We start from the raw sequence: 16,873 nt of genomic DNA on the forward strand, positions 1-16,873 counted from the left end.
CAGGAATCCCTGAGGATAATTTTTATCAAAGAACAGTATGAATCCAAGCTGCATGAACTTAAACATCAATTGTCCATGTCCAAGAAGCATGGCGAAGAAATTCTGATGAAATTACAAGATGCCATTGATGAGATTGAAGCTAGGAAGAAAGCTGAAGCTACCCATTTAAAGCGGAATGAAGAGCTGGGAGATAAAATATTGAAACTGGAGGCTGAGCTACAATCTGTCATCTGTGATAAACGTGAAAAAACAACAGCTTACGATATGATGAAGGCTGAATTAGATTGTTCATTATTAAGCCTTGAATGTTGCAAGGAAGAAAAACAGAGACTCGAAGCTTCCCTTCAGGAATGCGTACAGGAAAAATTGAAAATGACCCAAGAGCTTGAATTGATGAAAGAACCAGTGAAAGCTCGCAGCTCAGATGAGAATTTTCAGATGGAAGAACATGATAGACCGAAAATGGAGGATTTTGTGGATTTTGTGTCAGATGAGTTAGCTGGCAAAAATATCGGTGACAAGAATATAATGGCAGCACCTTCAGGTGACACTATGGACCATGAGGAAAGGAAAGGTGCATGTTCAGTTCCTAGTGAGGTGAGCAACAGTCCTAGGTCGATAATTCAGGTGACCTATTCATTCTTCAAATATTTTTTTTCCGGGGAAACCGTTCTCAAAGTTGAATGTTAAGTATATAGATTCTTGAAACTGACACCAAAAAGAATACGTCTAGATATTTTATCCCGTATATTCTCATCGTGATCATTTTATTTACGCTTATCTTTCAGCAGCGTAAGTGGAGATGGTAACCAATTAACTTCCAATGGTGAAGAAAAGCTGGCTTTGATCAATGATAATTTCAGGGCAGAGACTTTAAGGTCTAGCTTGGATCACTTAAATGATGAGGTAATTGCATTAAAATAAAATATGATGGACAAGGGTTATGTTGCATGGCGATTTTATACCACAAATCTTCTTATTGGTTTGTCGGCACAGTAAAGTTTACGTTAATGACTCGTATTTCGGGATCTATTTTGGTATTGCTCCAGCTGGAACGAATGAAAAACGAGAATTTGCTTCATTGTCAAGATGATAATGAATCAGACACACGGTTTCCAGGTTTGGAAAGGGAGCTGATGCAGTTACGTCAGGTATCTGCCTTAAAATAAGCATTCAAGTTTTTTTTTTCTGTTGAGAGATGTATATGTCTTCTCTGAAATCTTGTAATTGTCTTTTCCAACAGGCAAACGAAGAACTCCGAAGCATTTTCCCTCTATCTAATGAACACTTTAGTTTTGGCAATGCATTGGAAAGGGTTCTTGCTCTGGAAATAGAACTTGCTGAAGCGTTGAGAGGCAAAAATAGATCAACCAACATCCATTTCCAGAGGTACATTCAAACTTGAAATTTACATCCTTGTATTGCAAAAAAAAAAAAAAAAAAAAAAATTTGGGTTCTAGAGTAGTGTCTCTTGAATTTACCATGATATCAGCCATAGATGATGGTTGCTTCAGGGTCCAATACTAACAATGGATGGAAAGCAACTCATGTCATCATCTTCCTCGACCTTACATTTCTATTACCATAGCAAATGCATCAAGGAAACAAAACATCTTATATCATAAGAGTCAAGATTCTATTACCAGAGCAGAAACTGATGGTCTTTTTTGTCTGAAATTGCAGCTCTTTCTTGAAGCAACACAGTAATGATGAAGCAATATTCCGGAGCTTCAGAGACATAAACGATCTAATCGAGGAAATGCTGGAGACAAAAGGTCGGTACACATCAATGGAGACAGAACTGAAAGAAATGCACGACCGATACTCTCAGCTAAGCCTAAAGTTTGCAGAGGTTGAAGGGGAGAGGCAGAAACTGATGATGACTCTGAAGAACGTTCGGGCATCCAAGAAGGCACTGCTCTTGAACCGTTCATCATCGGACGAACATTAGTTGATCACAGCTCATAATCTTGTCTTCGTTTCAGGTTAGGAGACAAAAAAAAGAATGGTCATAAATATCATATACATATAGGTATGAAGCTTGTTTTTGTTATGCAGCCCCTCTTAATACTATTTGCAAGTTAATATATAGTTTATAGATAGCTTATCACCTTATCTTCTTGTTATGGGATTCTATGGTATTGTAGTCTCCCTCTCTCTTTTGTATAGAGAACCCATATTCTATAATTTAAAAAGAAATCATAACTTCAGTTGACAGAAGCGTACAATAACATGTTTTTGTTGAACAGTAACCCATGTATCCTTTGCTTTTGCCCCCCTCAAATCTTGTTCTAAACACAACGTATGAAATCACATCTTCAAGAACCACAGTTTCCAATCCAACAGTACAATGGCTTGAACCACTTTGACAAACAATGAAGAAAATGAACAACCAACCACACAGGATACTAAATCTTTATACTGGAGATTCCGTGTTTTCATGTGCATGCCCACCAGCTTGTACTGAAGGAAACTTCTTGATGCTGATGCTTTGGAAGCAGTTTCATGGAGCATTCAGTAACCCATCAGCATGACATATAAAAATCTATAGAGTGCATTACTTGGGGCTACAAAATGGAGCATGCACACCTGTTCTTTATCGGAGGATCATTCTGCAGTTTTTCTGAGGGGAAGAAAAATTCAAGAGTATGAGATATCATATGCAAGTTGAAGCCTTGAACTTCGATAAGTAGCAACATAATCTATGAAAAAGATGGGATTTTAAAGCGTGTAAAAGAAATATTTGACCATAACTAGCTATATACAAGAAGAGATAAGAATGAGCAGCTTCTAAAAGAGATAGAGATGCAAGAAAGATTGTAGAATCGGGGTCACAAGAGTGCTTCTGAATTCAGCAAAGGTGTCTTCTTTATGCTATATTATAAACGGTAGACTGGGAGATGGAAATGGAATTACCACTCTTTTTGTCTATAGTCGGAGGACGAAGAACAACATGCATTGTGATCACCATTCCAGGAAGTTCACCAACTGGAAGCCTAGATTCAGCAAGCGTCCGGTTGTTCTCCAGTATTTTCCCGGCATTGATAAGTTTCACATCGTTTATTGTCTTTGGAGCATTATCTTTGTCTGAAAAAACAGCCAAACACTCGAATTCAATTCATAAACAACCTCAACTAGTAGAACCACAGAAGAAGTAATGCAACATATTCTCACATTATGAGCAGAAATTCAAAGCATCCAACCACAGAATCCATTCACTATAAGGATAAAACTCCATTAAAGCTCTACTACTAGTGAAACCTATTAAGAATACTTTTAAAGTTCAGTTATATGGAGAGCAAATCATAGGCGAAAACAATTACAGAATCCATTCACTATAAGCCCTAGAACTGCAAAACAAGGAATCTATCACCGCATCAATCAAAAGGTGAAACTACAAACTCAATCAATAGTTGCAAATTACAGAAACAAACCATGCGCCTAACTGAACTTGATAACACAACCTACATGCAAAGCCAATACGCCGTTCCGTAATCTCATAGAAAGAACAGATTGAAATTCACGAACTTGTAACATTTCAGAACAAATGAGACAGCGGTAAAGGATTCCTGAAGAACAAATCACGAACTCGGAAGACATGTTTTAAACAATCAGACCCAATCAGAAAATGACCCGACAGAAAATAACAGAACTTGGGTGAAAGAAAATAAACTCAGCAATCGAATCAAACAGCCATCATCAAAATCATGAAACTGTTTAAGAGAATCATCAGCATCAAAAACCTTACCTTTAGGCCATTGGGCAATGATTTTCTCTTTGAGAGACGCCACGGTCATAGATTGACTGTACTTGCTCGGACCGATGTCGGATCCATCTGCAAGCCTAAACTTGAGCTCAATCCAATCTTCACCTGACATGTCTAAATCCCCCCAAAAACCAAAAACCCACTTCCAATCTTCACTCAGAAATTCCCTTCACCACAACAACACATCGATCTCTCAGGGGAAAATCATCGAGAACAAGACCGGATTGTACATCAATCCGACAAGAAGCCGGGCCCAAACAGAAACTAACAAAAACCCAGATCGATTCTTATAGAAAATTGCAAAACCCTACTGGTAAAGCACCAAAACAGACGCGTCAAAGATCGAATAAGGATTCACTGCAAAACACCAAACTGTTCTCTCTTTATGACTGAGGAAATACGTAACTACAGCGATTGCTTGTTCTGACAATCAGCCGCTCCAGGAACAGATCCAATTATACCATTCCTAGCTACACATGAGGAACTTCAGAAGAAGAAGACGAAGATCCGAAGAAGAAGAAGACGGACACTTTCGTTGAAAGGTTGTGTTTTTTGAACGAAGAATAAGAAAGGAAAAGTGAATGGGTCTCTCGTCAAAGTGAGATTCTTCAAGTGCTACCTGAATCTGGAGATTAATCTGAATGACAGCATCTCCAATTTTACATTTCTACCCCTTCTATTACCCCGTATTTACAAAATCAGTAAATCCTATCCCCCGTATAATTATTATATCTTACTAATTATCATAAAATTACATTCTTCAAAATTTTGATCTATTTATGTATTGGTAAATGTGAATATTGAAAAAAAAATAACTGTTGCATAATATTTTTAAATCATTAAAAAACGCTTAAAATTGCATCACACCATATAGATTTATTTATATATATCATGAATAAAAAATTATTTGGAATTCGAAAACCAACATTGGAAAAAGGCAAAGATTCTAGAATATTAAAATTGAGAAAGTGGAGAAGGTGTGCTATTCCGATTTTCTAATAATAAATCCTTTGGCACCTTATTTGATATTGACCCAACATTAATATCTTTTTTTATAATCAACATTTTATTCTGTACACCCACTTTGTCTATTTAAATCATTGATGGGTTTTATTCTTCTTATTAATTTTTCTAATATATACTATATAGCATATATCCTCTCTCCACCAATACATATATATATATATATATATATATGTGTATGTATGTGGAAACTGTATCTCCTTGGAAGTGGTTGGAAAATGGCAGCCACCAACTAAAACAGGAGATTAACTACCGAATCTATTTGGAAATAATAAATTACAATATTAATTAATAAATAATCTGTCCCCTTGCCCGAATAATGGGGGCAAGTGTGTTATATGTTTTAAAGTTGTTTATATTAAAAAAACAGAAGTTATACCAGAAATAATAATACTAGATTAAGAATGAGATATTAAATTGTTTATATATAAGTTGAAGCCTTGAACTTCGATAAGTAGCAACATAATCTATGAAAAAGATGGGATTTTAAAGCGTGTAAAAGAAATATTTGACCATAACTAGCTATATACAAGAAGAGATAAGAATGAGCAGCTTCTAAAAGAGATAGAGATGCAAGAAAGATTGTAGAATCGGGGTCACAAGAGTGCTTCTGAATTCAGCAAAGGTGTCTTCTTTATGCTATATTATAAACGGTAGACTGGGAGATGGAAATGGAATTACCACTCTTTTTGTCTATAGTCGGAGGACGAAGAACAACATGCATTGTGATCACCATTCCAGGAAGTTCACCAACTGGAAGCCTAGATTCAGCAAGCGTCCGGTTGTTCTCCAGTCTTCTCTTTGTACATTACTAAGAGCATATATTCATATGCTTGTTCGGTCCACCATTAGAGGGATACTAAACGCGTATATATTCACATATATACAAAATATATGTGTATGTATGTATATATGTAATTTTTATGATTTTATTATTTTTATTATTTAATATAATTAAATAATTTCATGTAATAATTCAATAGTAAAATTGTGTGTAGAGTTTTTTAATTAGCATTTTATTGTTAAATATAATAAATAAAAAGTTTAATAGGATTAAAAAAAAGGTATAGGCTATAAAATTGCAATTTTTTTTAATTAATATCAACGTGTGCGCATTTGAACCGACCAAAGAATATGGCCAATCTTGATGGGCTTTGCCATTTGGGCCACCTCCCATGAAATCCAAAACAAAATACTTTTGGGAACCATTTCTTTGCTCCTTGTGAATTGATTGAAATGGGCCCACTGCTATAACCCACATTACACACAGTACAGCCACTTTATACAATTCCCATCATATCTACTGCATATATATATATATATATATATGTGTGTGTGTGTGTGTGGATAGACATATACCTGTATCAAGCTTTTGTTCTCTCTTGCTGTGGTGATGATGATGATGATGATGATGATGATGATGATGATGATGGGTGTAGAAGAATGGCAACAGCCGACCTTTGACTATATGTAGGATCCATGATTTTAACCTAAAGAGAGAAACTTTTACGATTTTAATTATTCATACTGTGGACCTAAAACAAAAACATTATCCTGTTTGTCTAATTTTATCTTATTTTGTGTTATATTTGATAATTATACAATCATATATATACATGTTTTTTTTTCAATTATTCTCATCCCGCCCTTTGAAGAATAGAAAAAAAAAGAGAGGACCCACTTCGGCTGAGGGAATTGGAGTCGAGACTTGGACCATAAGGATGGCATAGACTCTCATAGCTAAGCCATACATATACATATACATATACATATACATATACATATATAGGGAATATGTAATGTAATGTACTGTATGGATGCAGTGTAACTCATATATATATATATATATATATATATATATGATAGTTATATATATTATATGCCTATCAACCTTAGGATGACTCTCCCTACCACTTGTTGATGCCACAGCTGTCCACCCTCACTTTGATATGACTTGTTAAAGCCACAATCTTCATCATTCTTCTTCTTCGTTTCCAAAAAAAAAATGAAATTCAACAATTAAAAAAAAGACTTCGAGAATTTTACAATAATTAAAAAATAATATCTTAACACATGGTATTTTATTATCTTATAACATATATACGAGCAATAGAATCATAGTAGCCATGATTTTTTCGAATTATGACAATTTATTTTGTAATAATATATATCATTTGTATAATAATGTACATTGAAGAAAAATATCGTGTATCATGGAATTTTAACTATTGCGTTTTTTAAAGTACATTTCTTTTTTATTTTATCGTTAGCAAAAGTGTATGACTTTTTATAAAAAAAATACAATAAAAATATTGTAGTGTTTTTATGGTTTTGACTACAACATTTTTTGAAGTGATATTTCCCTATTCAAATTATTTATGTATTTTAAATATATAATTATCCGAACTTTATGGAAAATGTTAGTTAAAAGTTAAAACACTGCTAATTAGCCGTATAACTAATAATAGCAATAATATAATATGGGGAATTTTTTTGGGCCAAAGATAAAATGAGAAAACTCTGTTCTTTTTACAAGGTTGAGAAAATTATGGTAATCCAGTTGTTAAGTTGTATGATTGACACGTGTCCTTGGTACATTTGACGTGCCTCTTTTTTTTTGCAAGCAACGCACACCTGCTTTTAGTTTAATTATTAATATTTTATTTTTTGATTAAAAAATAATTATATTAAATCTAAATATGATTATATGTTATTTTAAACAAGGAACAGAAAGTTTCATTGCTAAATATCTGACTATGCCACTTTATCGCCTTGAAATCTTCTAAGTATATAATGAAATAACTAATACAATATACCCCTGCTTTAAATAAAATTAAAGTAAATGCAGAAATCATTTTATATATATCAATGTAAAACAAAAAAATCGCTGATAGTTATACATCATACATAATTAACATATATTTGTATATATAATTTGACAGTTTTTATTAATTTAACATTCTAACATATCGAAATTATTTTTCTCCAATGACTTAACTGATCTCTTACAACATATAAAAACAAAATACCGTTTTCTATAATAATAATAAAAATTCTAAATCCCAATAAGATCGAAAATAAACTAGAGCGACAAATATTCATTAATAACAAAGAATCATATGATAAAAAACCACGATGACACCTTAAAATTATCCAACTAGACAGCTAAGAGTTCATAATTAAAAAGGTGCATATTATATAGTCCCCAAACATATAGTTGAGATAATAAAGAAAACAGCAATTAATATTCTATAGAATCATTTTCGAAATGGTTAGAGGAATTATGGACCAATACAGTTGTTTCCTTCTACAAAACATTAATAAGAAAAGGAAACATTCTCCAATCTATTTTGCTCATGTTTATATATTGTAGTAAATACACTGACCTATATACTCCTCCTTTGATGGCTCTATGCACCGCCCTAATTATATTCTCTCTCCTTCATTTTCTTTCCCTTTCTTTTCAAAAATTAAACCATATATACATATATATATATATATATATAGCTTTTAAATTATAAATGTTGATGTTAAAATTAGGTTAAAATGTCCAAAACTTTATAGGAAAAATGTTTGGACGACGAGAAAATTCGGAGAGAAAGTTTTTGAAATAAATAGAATAGTTCGGATACTTCTATTATAACCATTGAAAAATTTTATATAGATAAATTCGTTTAAAAAATCAGCGTATTTTTTGTTAGTGTAACTATAGATCTAATAAGATCATTCATTACTCAAGAAATTGAATTGATTTATAGTAAACATTTTTTTTTTTGCAGTCATTCATGTATGTCCCTATGTTTTTTGTAATAAATAATTTTTTTTTGTTAAACTAATAAGTAATTTTTATAAATTTATTCCATATTTAAAATATATATTTTGTTGATAAAATCACTATACGATATATATTTTTTTATTAATTTGATTGTTTAAACCTCACCTACCTGGTGAACTGAAAGCCTTAAATTTTATTTTGTATAACATGTTATTTAGCAATATTGTATTCTCATCATCCTCCCCATACAACACCCTTTATAAAATACTTTTTACGTACATCCTTTTATGATAATTCCCCTAATCTCACACCTAATCTTGAAATTTAGCTAGATAGTGTTAAAGAAATTGATTTTTCATCATAAGCATAATATAAGATTTTAGAATATAGTACAAGGGCGAATAAGAATAACGGAAAAGTCATGATATTGGATACACCCAAAAAAATTATTGATAAAAACACGCACTAAATATTGAAATCAAATGTTACCATAAGGTACCAAAAGCATATATGTTTTATATTTTGTTTGACAATAATGATGAGAGTAATGAGATTCTAATCTACCAAAGAAAATAAAAAAAAAAGGATGGGAGAGCTTCTAGAAAGAACAATAAACAAATTTATAAATTAAACATCGATTCACATTCTTCACTATTGATTTTTTTTTTTCTCTATTTTCAAATCTTTTTTTACCATTATTAATAATATAATTTCCTATAAAAAAAATAGAATTTTTTTTGACATATATATTACCAAATCATCCTTCCTCCTCTGTAGGAGACACCCATCATTTGCTCTCAACAGTCACTTTCATCCTTAGAAATCTGAGCTGCTGCTGCTGCTGGCTGCTTCTTTCTCTTCTCTCACTCCCTTCCAATCTATACATACACACATACACATATAGAGACACACATACACGCGCATTTATACTTCCCAACCTCTATATAACCTTTTCTTTTCTCCATTCTCTCTCCCCTTCAAAGTTTGTCTCGCCTCTCTTGTCCACTCACCAAAACCCACTTCACAAGATCGGATCTTTTTCTAGGGTTCATCAATGGATCCGTCTTCTGCAAACTCGGTGAACGGATTCTACTCATTCCTCAACAGATCAATGGAGGATCTCGAGAGGGTCTATCACTCGAACAACTTCATGTCCGTACAGTTCCTGCAGAGAGTGATCTGTCTCCTCCGGACATCGCACTCGCGTCTGATCCTCCTCGTCCAGAAACTTCAGCTGCCTGTCGGAGACAAGTGGCTCGACGAGTACATGGACGAGACCTCCAAGTTCTGGGACGCATGCCACGTCATCAAGTCCGCCGTCTCCGCCATGGACAACTTCTGCTCCGCCGGAATCTCCATCGTCTCCTCCCTCCAAAAACTCAACTGTTCCCCCCCCCCAGAAACATTTCTTCACTTTTTGTCGAATAAAGTTCGCATTTTTATGTTTGCTGTTTTCAGGTGATTCGAGCCATATCCGGTTGCAGAAGAGAAGCAGTAGGGTTAGAGCAAGAGAACAGAGCTTTAATGGAGAATCGGGTCCAAGCGCTGCCGTTCTGGTCGGACCCGACATCATCGGCGGGGGTGATGGAGTCGTCGAAGGTACAGAACGGATTCAGCGGGTTTCGAGGAGTACTTAACGCGACGAGGAACATGAGCTCGCTCCTCCTGATGATCCTGATGCAAGGCCTCGTCTACTGTTTTCCCGGCGACCCCACAACACCGCAGCAAACGGCGGCGGGAGGAGGAGGAGGATTCACGGCGGCGATGGGGAGGATGAAGCAGAGGGTGGCGGCGGAGGTGAGGCTGAGGAAGGGGATACAGTTGTATGAGTACAGGAGGAGCAAGGCGGCCATGGAAGAGCTGGAGGAAGAGCTCGAGCGGAGGAGCGGAGAGGAGATGGAGAGGGAGAAGGTGGAGAGGGTGAAAGGGCTTATTGGGGGTTTGAGGGATGGGACTGAGAGTATTCTCTTTCAGATCGATGATTTCTTGGATGAAATTGTTGAAGGAAGGAAGAAACTTTTGGATTTGGCATCTCATCATAATATATAATTCATCATCTTAATCCAAATTCATGAATCTGTTTTTTTTTTGGGGCAATTTGTTGTTGTAAATTTTACTCTTTTCTTTGCTAAGCGATCTCCTTTTTGTTTTTTTCCCCCTATTTGAAGTTGACAACTACAAGACAAAAGAAGGGCTTACACCAACAAAAGAGAAAACAGTTGCTTACATATATATATATATATACACATATATATATAAGTATACATCACTTCACAAGAACTAAAAACCCAAGACAACCAAGAAGCATGTGTATTATATATGTGTACATCTAGTGAAAAACACATGAAACTTTTAAAAGAATTCTTTTGTTTTATTTTTTAAATTTCCAGAGTGTAGCCTCAGCAGTTGATCTAATGATCAAATTCACACGTCAATAGATAACAACATACAGACTAAAGGAACTTACACAAGAAAATAGAAGGGGAAAAAAAGAAATGGAGAGAGAGAGAACAATTTACCATTGGGTAAAAAGAATTTCTGCAAAGGGGCACTCATCAAATGGCAAAGGCAGGCATTTCATAGTGTGAAGCAAAGGCCTCGACTTGGCTCCTAAGCTCTGCAATTTCTTTGCTGTGTGAGAGGCTCTTGAGCATTTCCTTCTGCAACTTCCCATGCTCCCTTTGTGCAGCACTTGCTATCTGTGCCGCCTTGCATAGAAACTCCGCTATCGTCTCGAAATCCGATTCTACACAACCCCTCGATGTCATGGCCGGAGTGCCTGAAAACAAGTGTGTCCTGTCTTAACGTCTTGAAACCGAATAGCTTTTGTCTATGTGGATGGGCTTTGCTTACCGATCCTTACTCCTCCCGGGGAAATAACACCGTTTTCGTTGAAAACTGCGGTTTTGTTAAGCGTGATATTGCACATCTCACAGACTTTCTCGTACACCTTCCCTGAAATCAGAATGCCCAAGATTCAGAAATTTTGATATATACACAAATGAGCTAAGACGGGTCCGATAATAGATTGCTGGCCGATCATAAGCCATCATCATATGCCAGCTCGAGAGAGAAGGAAACATGAGGCATACACTTAAAATAACTGAGGAAACGGTCAAGCCCTAAGCCCGATTTCGTTTGTCATCAAGGCATTACCCTTTTTGATTCACATGATATCGAATCACGAACAATATCAATGACAAGAGCATGAAAAATTGATAACCTTTTGATTGAGAATCTGAACAAAAAGATTTTACCCACCTGTTAGGCCCAAAGGAGTGAGATCCCAGAGAACCATATGATTATCAGTACCTCCAGTGACCAACTTGCAATTCTTTCTTAACAAAGCAGATGCCAAAACCTGAGCATTTCTCTTGACCTGTTGCATGTATGCTTTGTACTGTGGTGAAGCCACCTGCTTCAGTGCAATGGCCAGAGCTGCTATATGGTTATTGTGAGGGCCCCCTTGCAAAGATGGAAAGACTGCAAAGTTTATTCTCTCTTCGAAATCGTAATGGCTGCTGCTGCTGCTATCACAGTGATTGAGATTCATGCTGTGCTTCCTGGGCTTCAACCCTCTCCTGTAAAATATGATTCCACCCCGAGGCCCACGAAGAGATTTGTGCGTTGTTGAGGTAACAACGTCACAGTAATCGAATGGATTTGAACATTCCTACAGTCAACAGCATAAATTTCATTACAACATAGCAAAACATTCTACCATGATCCACTCAAAATCTAAGAGAGACTATTGCAGATATATAATCTGTTGATGAATCTTGCTCTAAGTATGAACAATTCCAAGGATCAATGCACAAAAAAAAGAGATTCTCCAGTAGATAGACAACAATATGATATGATACAAGTTCACAACAACAACACAACAGATGCAGAGCTCTATGATAATGGGCTAAACTCAAGTTTCGTGACTGATAACCCTGAAAAGAACAAACAAGCAATCAAGCAATAAGGAATAATCTTCGAAGAATCGAACCTTGGTGGCCACGAGACCACTAATATGAGCCATGTCACACATCAAAACAGCTCCACATTTGTCTGCAATCTGCCTAAACCTCGAGAAATCCCAATCTCTAGGATATGAGCTACCCCCACAAATAAGTATCTTGGGACGGTAATCAAGGGCCTTCTCCTCGATCTTATCATAGTCAATATACCCAGAACGAGGATCAACCTTATAGGGAAATGTCTCGAAGAATATCGAAGATGCGGAGATCTTCTTCCCACCCGGAGTGTAATACCCATGACTCATATGGCCACCAGAGGGAGTATCCAATCCCATAATACGGTCACCCGGCATCAAAAGACCGGTGTAAACAGCGAAATTAGCAGAGGTACATGAATATGGTTGTACATTAACGCCCCATCTATCATGATGAAGGCCAAAAGCAGAAAGAGCGCGTTCATGGCAGAGAATCTCGATTTGATCGATATACTGATTACCCGTGTAATATCTCGATCCGGGCATTCCCTCAGAATACTTGTTGGTCAGATGACTACCCAAAGCTTCCATCACAGCCCGGCAGACGAAATTCTCGGAAGCTATCAGTTCGATCCCTCTGACTTGCCTCTGCTTCTCCTTCTCCATGATATCGTGGATTTCGGGATCAGCTTCCTCAATCGACTGGTTTCCCCATGCCCTGACGACGGCTCGTCTGGCTTCGAGACCCGGCTCGGCCGCAAACCTCTTGCTAGGGTTTTCTGATAACAAGAAGGGCCCATCTCTACACCGCTTTATCCTCATCGGATGACCCAATATGCTGAACTGCTCGTCTTCCCTCTGATCATCATCATCATCATCATCTTCCTCATCGACGGCGGCTCGATTACGCGATCGGGTCCCGTCGAACCTCTGCTCGAGCAACTGCAGGGGCACGGGAGGGATTGGGTTCATCGGAGATGATCGGAAGCTGGAGTCGATCTGAAGGGAGATGGAATCATCGGCGATTGGAACTCTAGGAGGCAAAGGCGATGCATGGGAGCTACTGAACCCCAAAGAGAGATCCGATTGAGCACGGAACAAGTCCATAAACAACGATAGGAGAACCAGAGGAGAAGCTTTTTAAGATCAAAATCGGAGAGGGATAATTTCAAGGGTCGGGCTAGAAATCTAAGGGGGTAGGTATAGAAGAAGAAGAAGAAGAAGAAGAAGAAGAAGAAGAAGAAGAAGAAGAAGAAGAAGAAGAAGAAGAAGAAGAAGAAGAAGCGGAAATCAGCGAAATCTCCCCCCTTTTCGATTCGATGCTTCTTCTGAGGTTTCAATTCAAACAACACACAAAACCCTAAAAGCTCAAAAGACGCAGAGAAAACGAATTTCTCATCATCACCTTCTCTCTCCAGAAAGAAACTTGATTGAGAAAATGAGAAGGGGAACTATAAAAAAAAAAGGAAAAATAAAAGATCTTCGGAGAGAGAGAGGGGGATCGAATACCTGCTGAGTCGGTAGAGATGGTAGAGAGAGAGAAGAGATTATGAACGTCGATTGGTATAGGGGCATCGTAAACCGGGAGAAGCCGGTTACTCCCTCCGTTTCATTACAGGGACACGTGGCAGAATCTAAAACAAATACTACTAGTGTCATTTTCGAGACAGCTAAAAAAAATATAAAAGCCGTAAAACGTTTAAAAAGGGGAGACAAAACATGGCTCCTCTCTTCTTTTGTTGTACACATCTATCACTCGTCCTCGGACTCGGACTCGGCGTTCTCGAGCCATTCCACGAACGGCTTGACATTCTTCCAGATGGTTGAACCCTTGTCGGTCCCTGTCGAACCCTTCTCGTACCATTCCATGATGCATTCCTCATCCACCACGTCTTCGTCGTACATTGCCTTGAGGACAAGAGCCACTTCTTTCACGGCCTCCTGGTTTGCTTTCCGGCAGAAGAACGACTCCAATGCACTGAGCAGCCGAATCTGCGACTTCTCCTCTTCCCCGGTCGAGGCCGCCATCAAGTAGTTCTTCTTCTTCTTCACCTCTTTTGCGAATCCCTTCCCGACCCCGTCGAAGAGGGCGACCAACATTGCATCCATGATGTCCTGAGGGGGAGCCGGAAGGAATGAGAGGAAAGGTTTGAGCTGGTATACGGGTAACCCCTTCTCGAGATGCTCCTTGATCTCCTCCACGAGGTTTTCCCGAGGGGGATTTGAGATTTTCCCGTTCTTCTTCTCATCTTCTGCTTCAGTTGAGAGCATCACCATCTCTGCAGTGACAGCACTCAACTGCTCCTTCATCCTTTGCTCAGCAGCCGCCCGTGACGTATCAGTTTGCCACTGAATATCATTGTCTTCCTCATCATCATCCACATTCTCATTCTCGTCACCATAGCTTCGAGGCGGTGACCTGTCCTCATCTGAGGCATGGTTTCCCTTCTTTTTCTTCAATGTCTTGGAAGATGCATCCTTTGAGTTAGTGGTCGTCGTTGTTGTTTTCTTCTTAGGCTCTTTCTTGAGCTTCTTCTGCTCCTCGTCGGCCACCTCGCCTTCTTTAAGTCTCTCCTTCTCGGCCCTTCTCATGGCCTTCTTGTCCTTTGCACCCTTTTTCTGCTCCGGGGGATTCTTCAGGATGAATGTCGTCAACTTCTCTCTCATGTCCACCTCCGAGATGAACCCACAAGCAGCGCATTTCAGATTGATCATCTGCGTCTTTGTGATTATTATCTCGGTCTCTGGGTTCCCACAGCCATAGCATTGGACGTATTTCTTGATGAAGTTCTCGAGAAGAGCGGCCAGCTTGGTGGTATTGTGGGCTCCATTCACGAGTGAAGTTCCAGTCTTGTCATCGAATTTGGACTGTGCCCCGAGCTCACAGCCAAAGTACTTGATAGTGTAAGAAGCTGGCCTACCCAATGCCTTGGCGATATCGACATTGTTGACAATGTTGGTCTTGATGCCATTACCTCTTCCTTCAATCTTGGTGACCATCTTTGGCATCTTATACCTATAGAAGGCATCACCACGGTTGGAAGCACCGATATTCTGCATCGCCATTTTGAGTTTGTCGGCAAAAACCTGTCAGAAAGGGCAGACACCTTCTGCAAACTGGGAAATCAGACCGCAATATTCGAAGGAATCTTCAGCTTGAAGATTTAAGAATCCAAGGACATGAAAGAACAGGCTGCTCTTTTTTCTTGATGTAGGACAGTATTTCCCAAGAAATCCAATGGTCGACAAAAACAGGGAAGTCTGATCAGACATAAAAGAATCTTCACACTCGATTCTCTCCACGTCCAAAGTACTGCAGCAGCTCCGGAAAATTGAATTGAAAACTTGTCCCCGTGGAAGCAAAGCACTGAAAAGCGACTGGACAATGGAACCTTCAGGCACCAACAAAAGCAAGATATCAAATACTAAACACAAATAGAAATTGCTCAAACATCATCACTGTTGCAGACATAGATTAATAAAGTATGAATTCCAATGGCTGTGTATCTGCGAAAACTAAACATGGTGTACTTATTTTAAGAATGCATCGTCTGAACCTAACCTAACAGGTCATAACCATGGAGAAGATTGACACACAAAAAACCCAGCTACCTCCTGATTGAGTAACTGTTAAGAAAAATAAGCCAATCCGATTTACGGCTGCTGATCCACGCAACAATCAGATAAGCCAGAATCCGAAGATAATTCAAAATTCAGAGGCAAAGGAAATACAAGAAGAAGAAGAACCACCAAGTAATCAAAATCTCCCGCGAAAAAAAGACTTCCTAAGTATGAGAAAATCACAATTCCAAAGAATCACAACCAAGATAGCGGAATCCCTAATCAGATTATCGATTTTGGTATCAAAACCCGAAAGAACGAACTCGATCGCGAAACCGAAACACAACCAGAAGATACGCATACGGAACGGAATCAAATTGAACTTGAAGATGAGAAACAAAGAAGATGGCAAGTTTACGGAGAAAATACCTTCACGAGACGGAAGAGAGAATAATGGAGGGAGAGATACAAATTACAAACTGAAAGTGGGCAAAGCGCACAAAGGCCTTTATATACGAAGCTGTCGTGAAATTAGGGCAAACCGACTCTCGTTTAATTACGTGCTAATCGTATTTATTATTAGTATGACTTAACCGACTTACCTTTTGTGATTTTACCATTTTACCCTTTCTTTCACTACTATTTTTCTTTTCTTTTCGATAGCAACAAAACAAACCCATAAAAACTAAAAAGCCCATGTGCTGTTCTTATATTGTTATCCAATGGACACCAACTTCATCATATAATCCTTAAGAGGACATATAACTATGATGAGTGCAATTTGCAAATGTACCTAAAAGGGGCAAAA

General features: G+C 37.8%; 5 protein-coding genes across 7 annotated transcripts in view; 2 read left to right on the forward strand and 3 right to left on the reverse strand.

Moving 5' to 3' along the window:
• Positions 1-2,210, forward strand: part of LOC104800171 (putative leucine-rich repeat-containing protein DDB_G0290503) — an 8,642-nt gene extending 6,432 nt beyond the window's left edge. The window contains exons 7-11 of the mRNA XM_010522915.2: positions 1-632; positions 777-906; positions 1,050-1,151; positions 1,244-1,389; positions 1,684-2,210. The exon at positions 1-632 is cut by the window's left edge and continues 4,164 nt beyond it. Coding sequence (XP_010521217.1) covers positions 1-632; positions 777-906; positions 1,050-1,151; positions 1,244-1,389; positions 1,684-1,951 — 1,278 coding nt within the window. The 3' untranslated portion in view covers positions 1,952-2,210. The remainder of the gene's footprint in view (positions 633-776; positions 907-1,049; positions 1,152-1,243; positions 1,390-1,683) is intronic.
• A 13-nt stretch (positions 2,211-2,223) lies between these two features.
• On the reverse strand, positions 2,224-4,374 carry LOC104800172 (membrane-anchored ubiquitin-fold protein 6). 2 transcript variants are annotated; one of them, XM_010522916.2, is made up of 4 exons: positions 3,749-4,374; positions 2,917-3,087; positions 2,590-2,623; positions 2,224-2,489 (listed from the first exon to the last, which is right to left on the reverse strand). In XM_010522916.2, exons 1-4 carry the CDS (start codon positions 3,876-3,878, stop codon positions 2,417-2,419), a joined length of 408 nt encoding a protein of 135 aa, XP_010521218.1. In that variant the 5' UTR covers positions 3,879-4,374; the 3' UTR covers positions 2,224-2,416. The 2 variants fall into 2 exon arrangements, with proteins under 2 accessions (XP_010521218.1, XP_010521219.1); XM_010522917.2 differs by having other exon boundaries at positions 2,224-2,623; positions 3,749-4,373.
• A 4,957-nt stretch (positions 4,375-9,331) lies between these two features.
• LOC104800173 lies at positions 9,332-10,815 on the forward strand. Of its 2 annotated transcripts, none has more exons than XM_010522918.1 (2): positions 9,332-9,968; positions 10,019-10,815. In XM_010522918.1, the coding sequence occupies exons 1-2, from the start codon at positions 9,619-9,621 to the stop codon at positions 10,611-10,613; spliced, it is 945 nt and encodes a 314-aa protein (XP_010521220.1). In that variant the 5' UTR covers positions 9,332-9,618; the 3' UTR covers positions 10,614-10,815. The 2 variants fall into 2 exon arrangements, with proteins under 2 accessions (XP_010521220.1, XP_010521221.1); XM_010522919.1 differs by having other exon boundaries at positions 9,332-9,935; positions 9,992-10,815.
• A 99-nt stretch (positions 10,816-10,914) lies between these two features.
• Positions 10,915-13,944, reverse strand: LOC104800174 (serine hydroxymethyltransferase 6). Its single transcript, XM_010522920.2, has 4 exons — positions 12,559-13,944; positions 11,826-12,237; positions 11,418-11,519; positions 10,915-11,343 (listed from the first exon to the last, which is right to left on the reverse strand). The coding sequence occupies exons 1-4, from the start codon at positions 13,609-13,611 to the stop codon at positions 11,120-11,122; spliced, it is 1,791 nt and encodes a 596-aa protein (XP_010521222.1). The 5' UTR covers positions 13,612-13,944; the 3' UTR covers positions 10,915-11,119.
• Positions 13,945-14,051: 107 nt separating this feature from the next.
• LOC104800175 (probable eukaryotic translation initiation factor 5-2) lies at positions 14,052-16,745 on the reverse strand. The gene is made up of 2 exons (XM_010522921.1): positions 16,495-16,745; positions 14,052-15,896 (listed from the first exon to the last, which is right to left on the reverse strand). Exon 2 carries the CDS (start codon positions 15,568-15,570, stop codon positions 14,257-14,259), a length of 1,314 nt encoding a protein of 437 aa, XP_010521223.1. The 5' UTR covers positions 15,571-15,896; positions 16,495-16,745; the 3' UTR covers positions 14,052-14,256.
• Between the last annotated feature and the right edge of the window lie 128 nt (positions 16,746-16,873).

The sequence above is a fragment of the Tarenaya hassleriana genome, unplaced genomic scaffold (assembly GCF_000463585.1).
Source record: "Tarenaya hassleriana unplaced genomic scaffold, ASM46358v1 Cleome65, whole genome shotgun sequence".
Taxonomy (NCBI): domain Eukaryota; kingdom Viridiplantae; phylum Streptophyta; class Magnoliopsida; order Brassicales; family Cleomaceae; genus Tarenaya; species Tarenaya hassleriana.

Bases quoted from the DNA above. Each gene is read 5' to 3' on its own strand.
- LOC104800175 (XM_010522921.1), bottom strand. From the start codon at position 15,570: ATGGCGATGCAGAATATCGGTGCTTCCAACCGTGGTGATGCCTTCTAT.
- LOC104800172 (XM_010522916.2), bottom strand. From the start codon at position 3,878: ATGTCAGGTGAAGATTGGATTGAGCTCAAGTTTAGGCTTGCAGATGGA. The intron at 2,624-2,916 runs GTAATTCCATTT...TCTTCCCCTCAG, and splicing joins GACTATAGACAAAAAGAGTG to AAAAACTGCAGAATGATCCT. The intron at 2,490-2,589 runs GTGTGCATGCTC...CTGCTTCCAAAG, and splicing joins GATCCTCCGATAAAGAACAG to CATCAGCATCAAGAAGTTTC.
- LOC104800174 (XM_010522920.2), bottom strand. From the start codon at position 13,611: ATGGACTTGTTCCGTGCTCAATCGGATCTCTCTTTGGGGTTCAGTAGC. The intron at 12,238-12,558 runs GTTCGATTCTTC...TGTTGACTGTAG, and splicing joins GTGGTCTCGTGGCCACCAAG to GAATGTTCAAATCCATTCGA. The intron at 11,344-11,417 runs GTAAGCAAAGCC...ACTTGTTTTCAG, and splicing joins CCCGGGAGGAGTAAGGATCG to GCACTCCGGCCATGACATCG.
- LOC104800173 (XM_010522918.1), top strand. From the start codon at position 9,619: ATGGATCCGTCTTCTGCAAACTCGGTGAACGGATTCTACTCATTCCTC. The intron at 9,969-10,018 runs ATTTCTTCACTT...TGTTTGCTGTTT, and splicing joins TGTTCCCCCCCCCCAGAAAC to TCAGGTGATTCGAGCCATAT.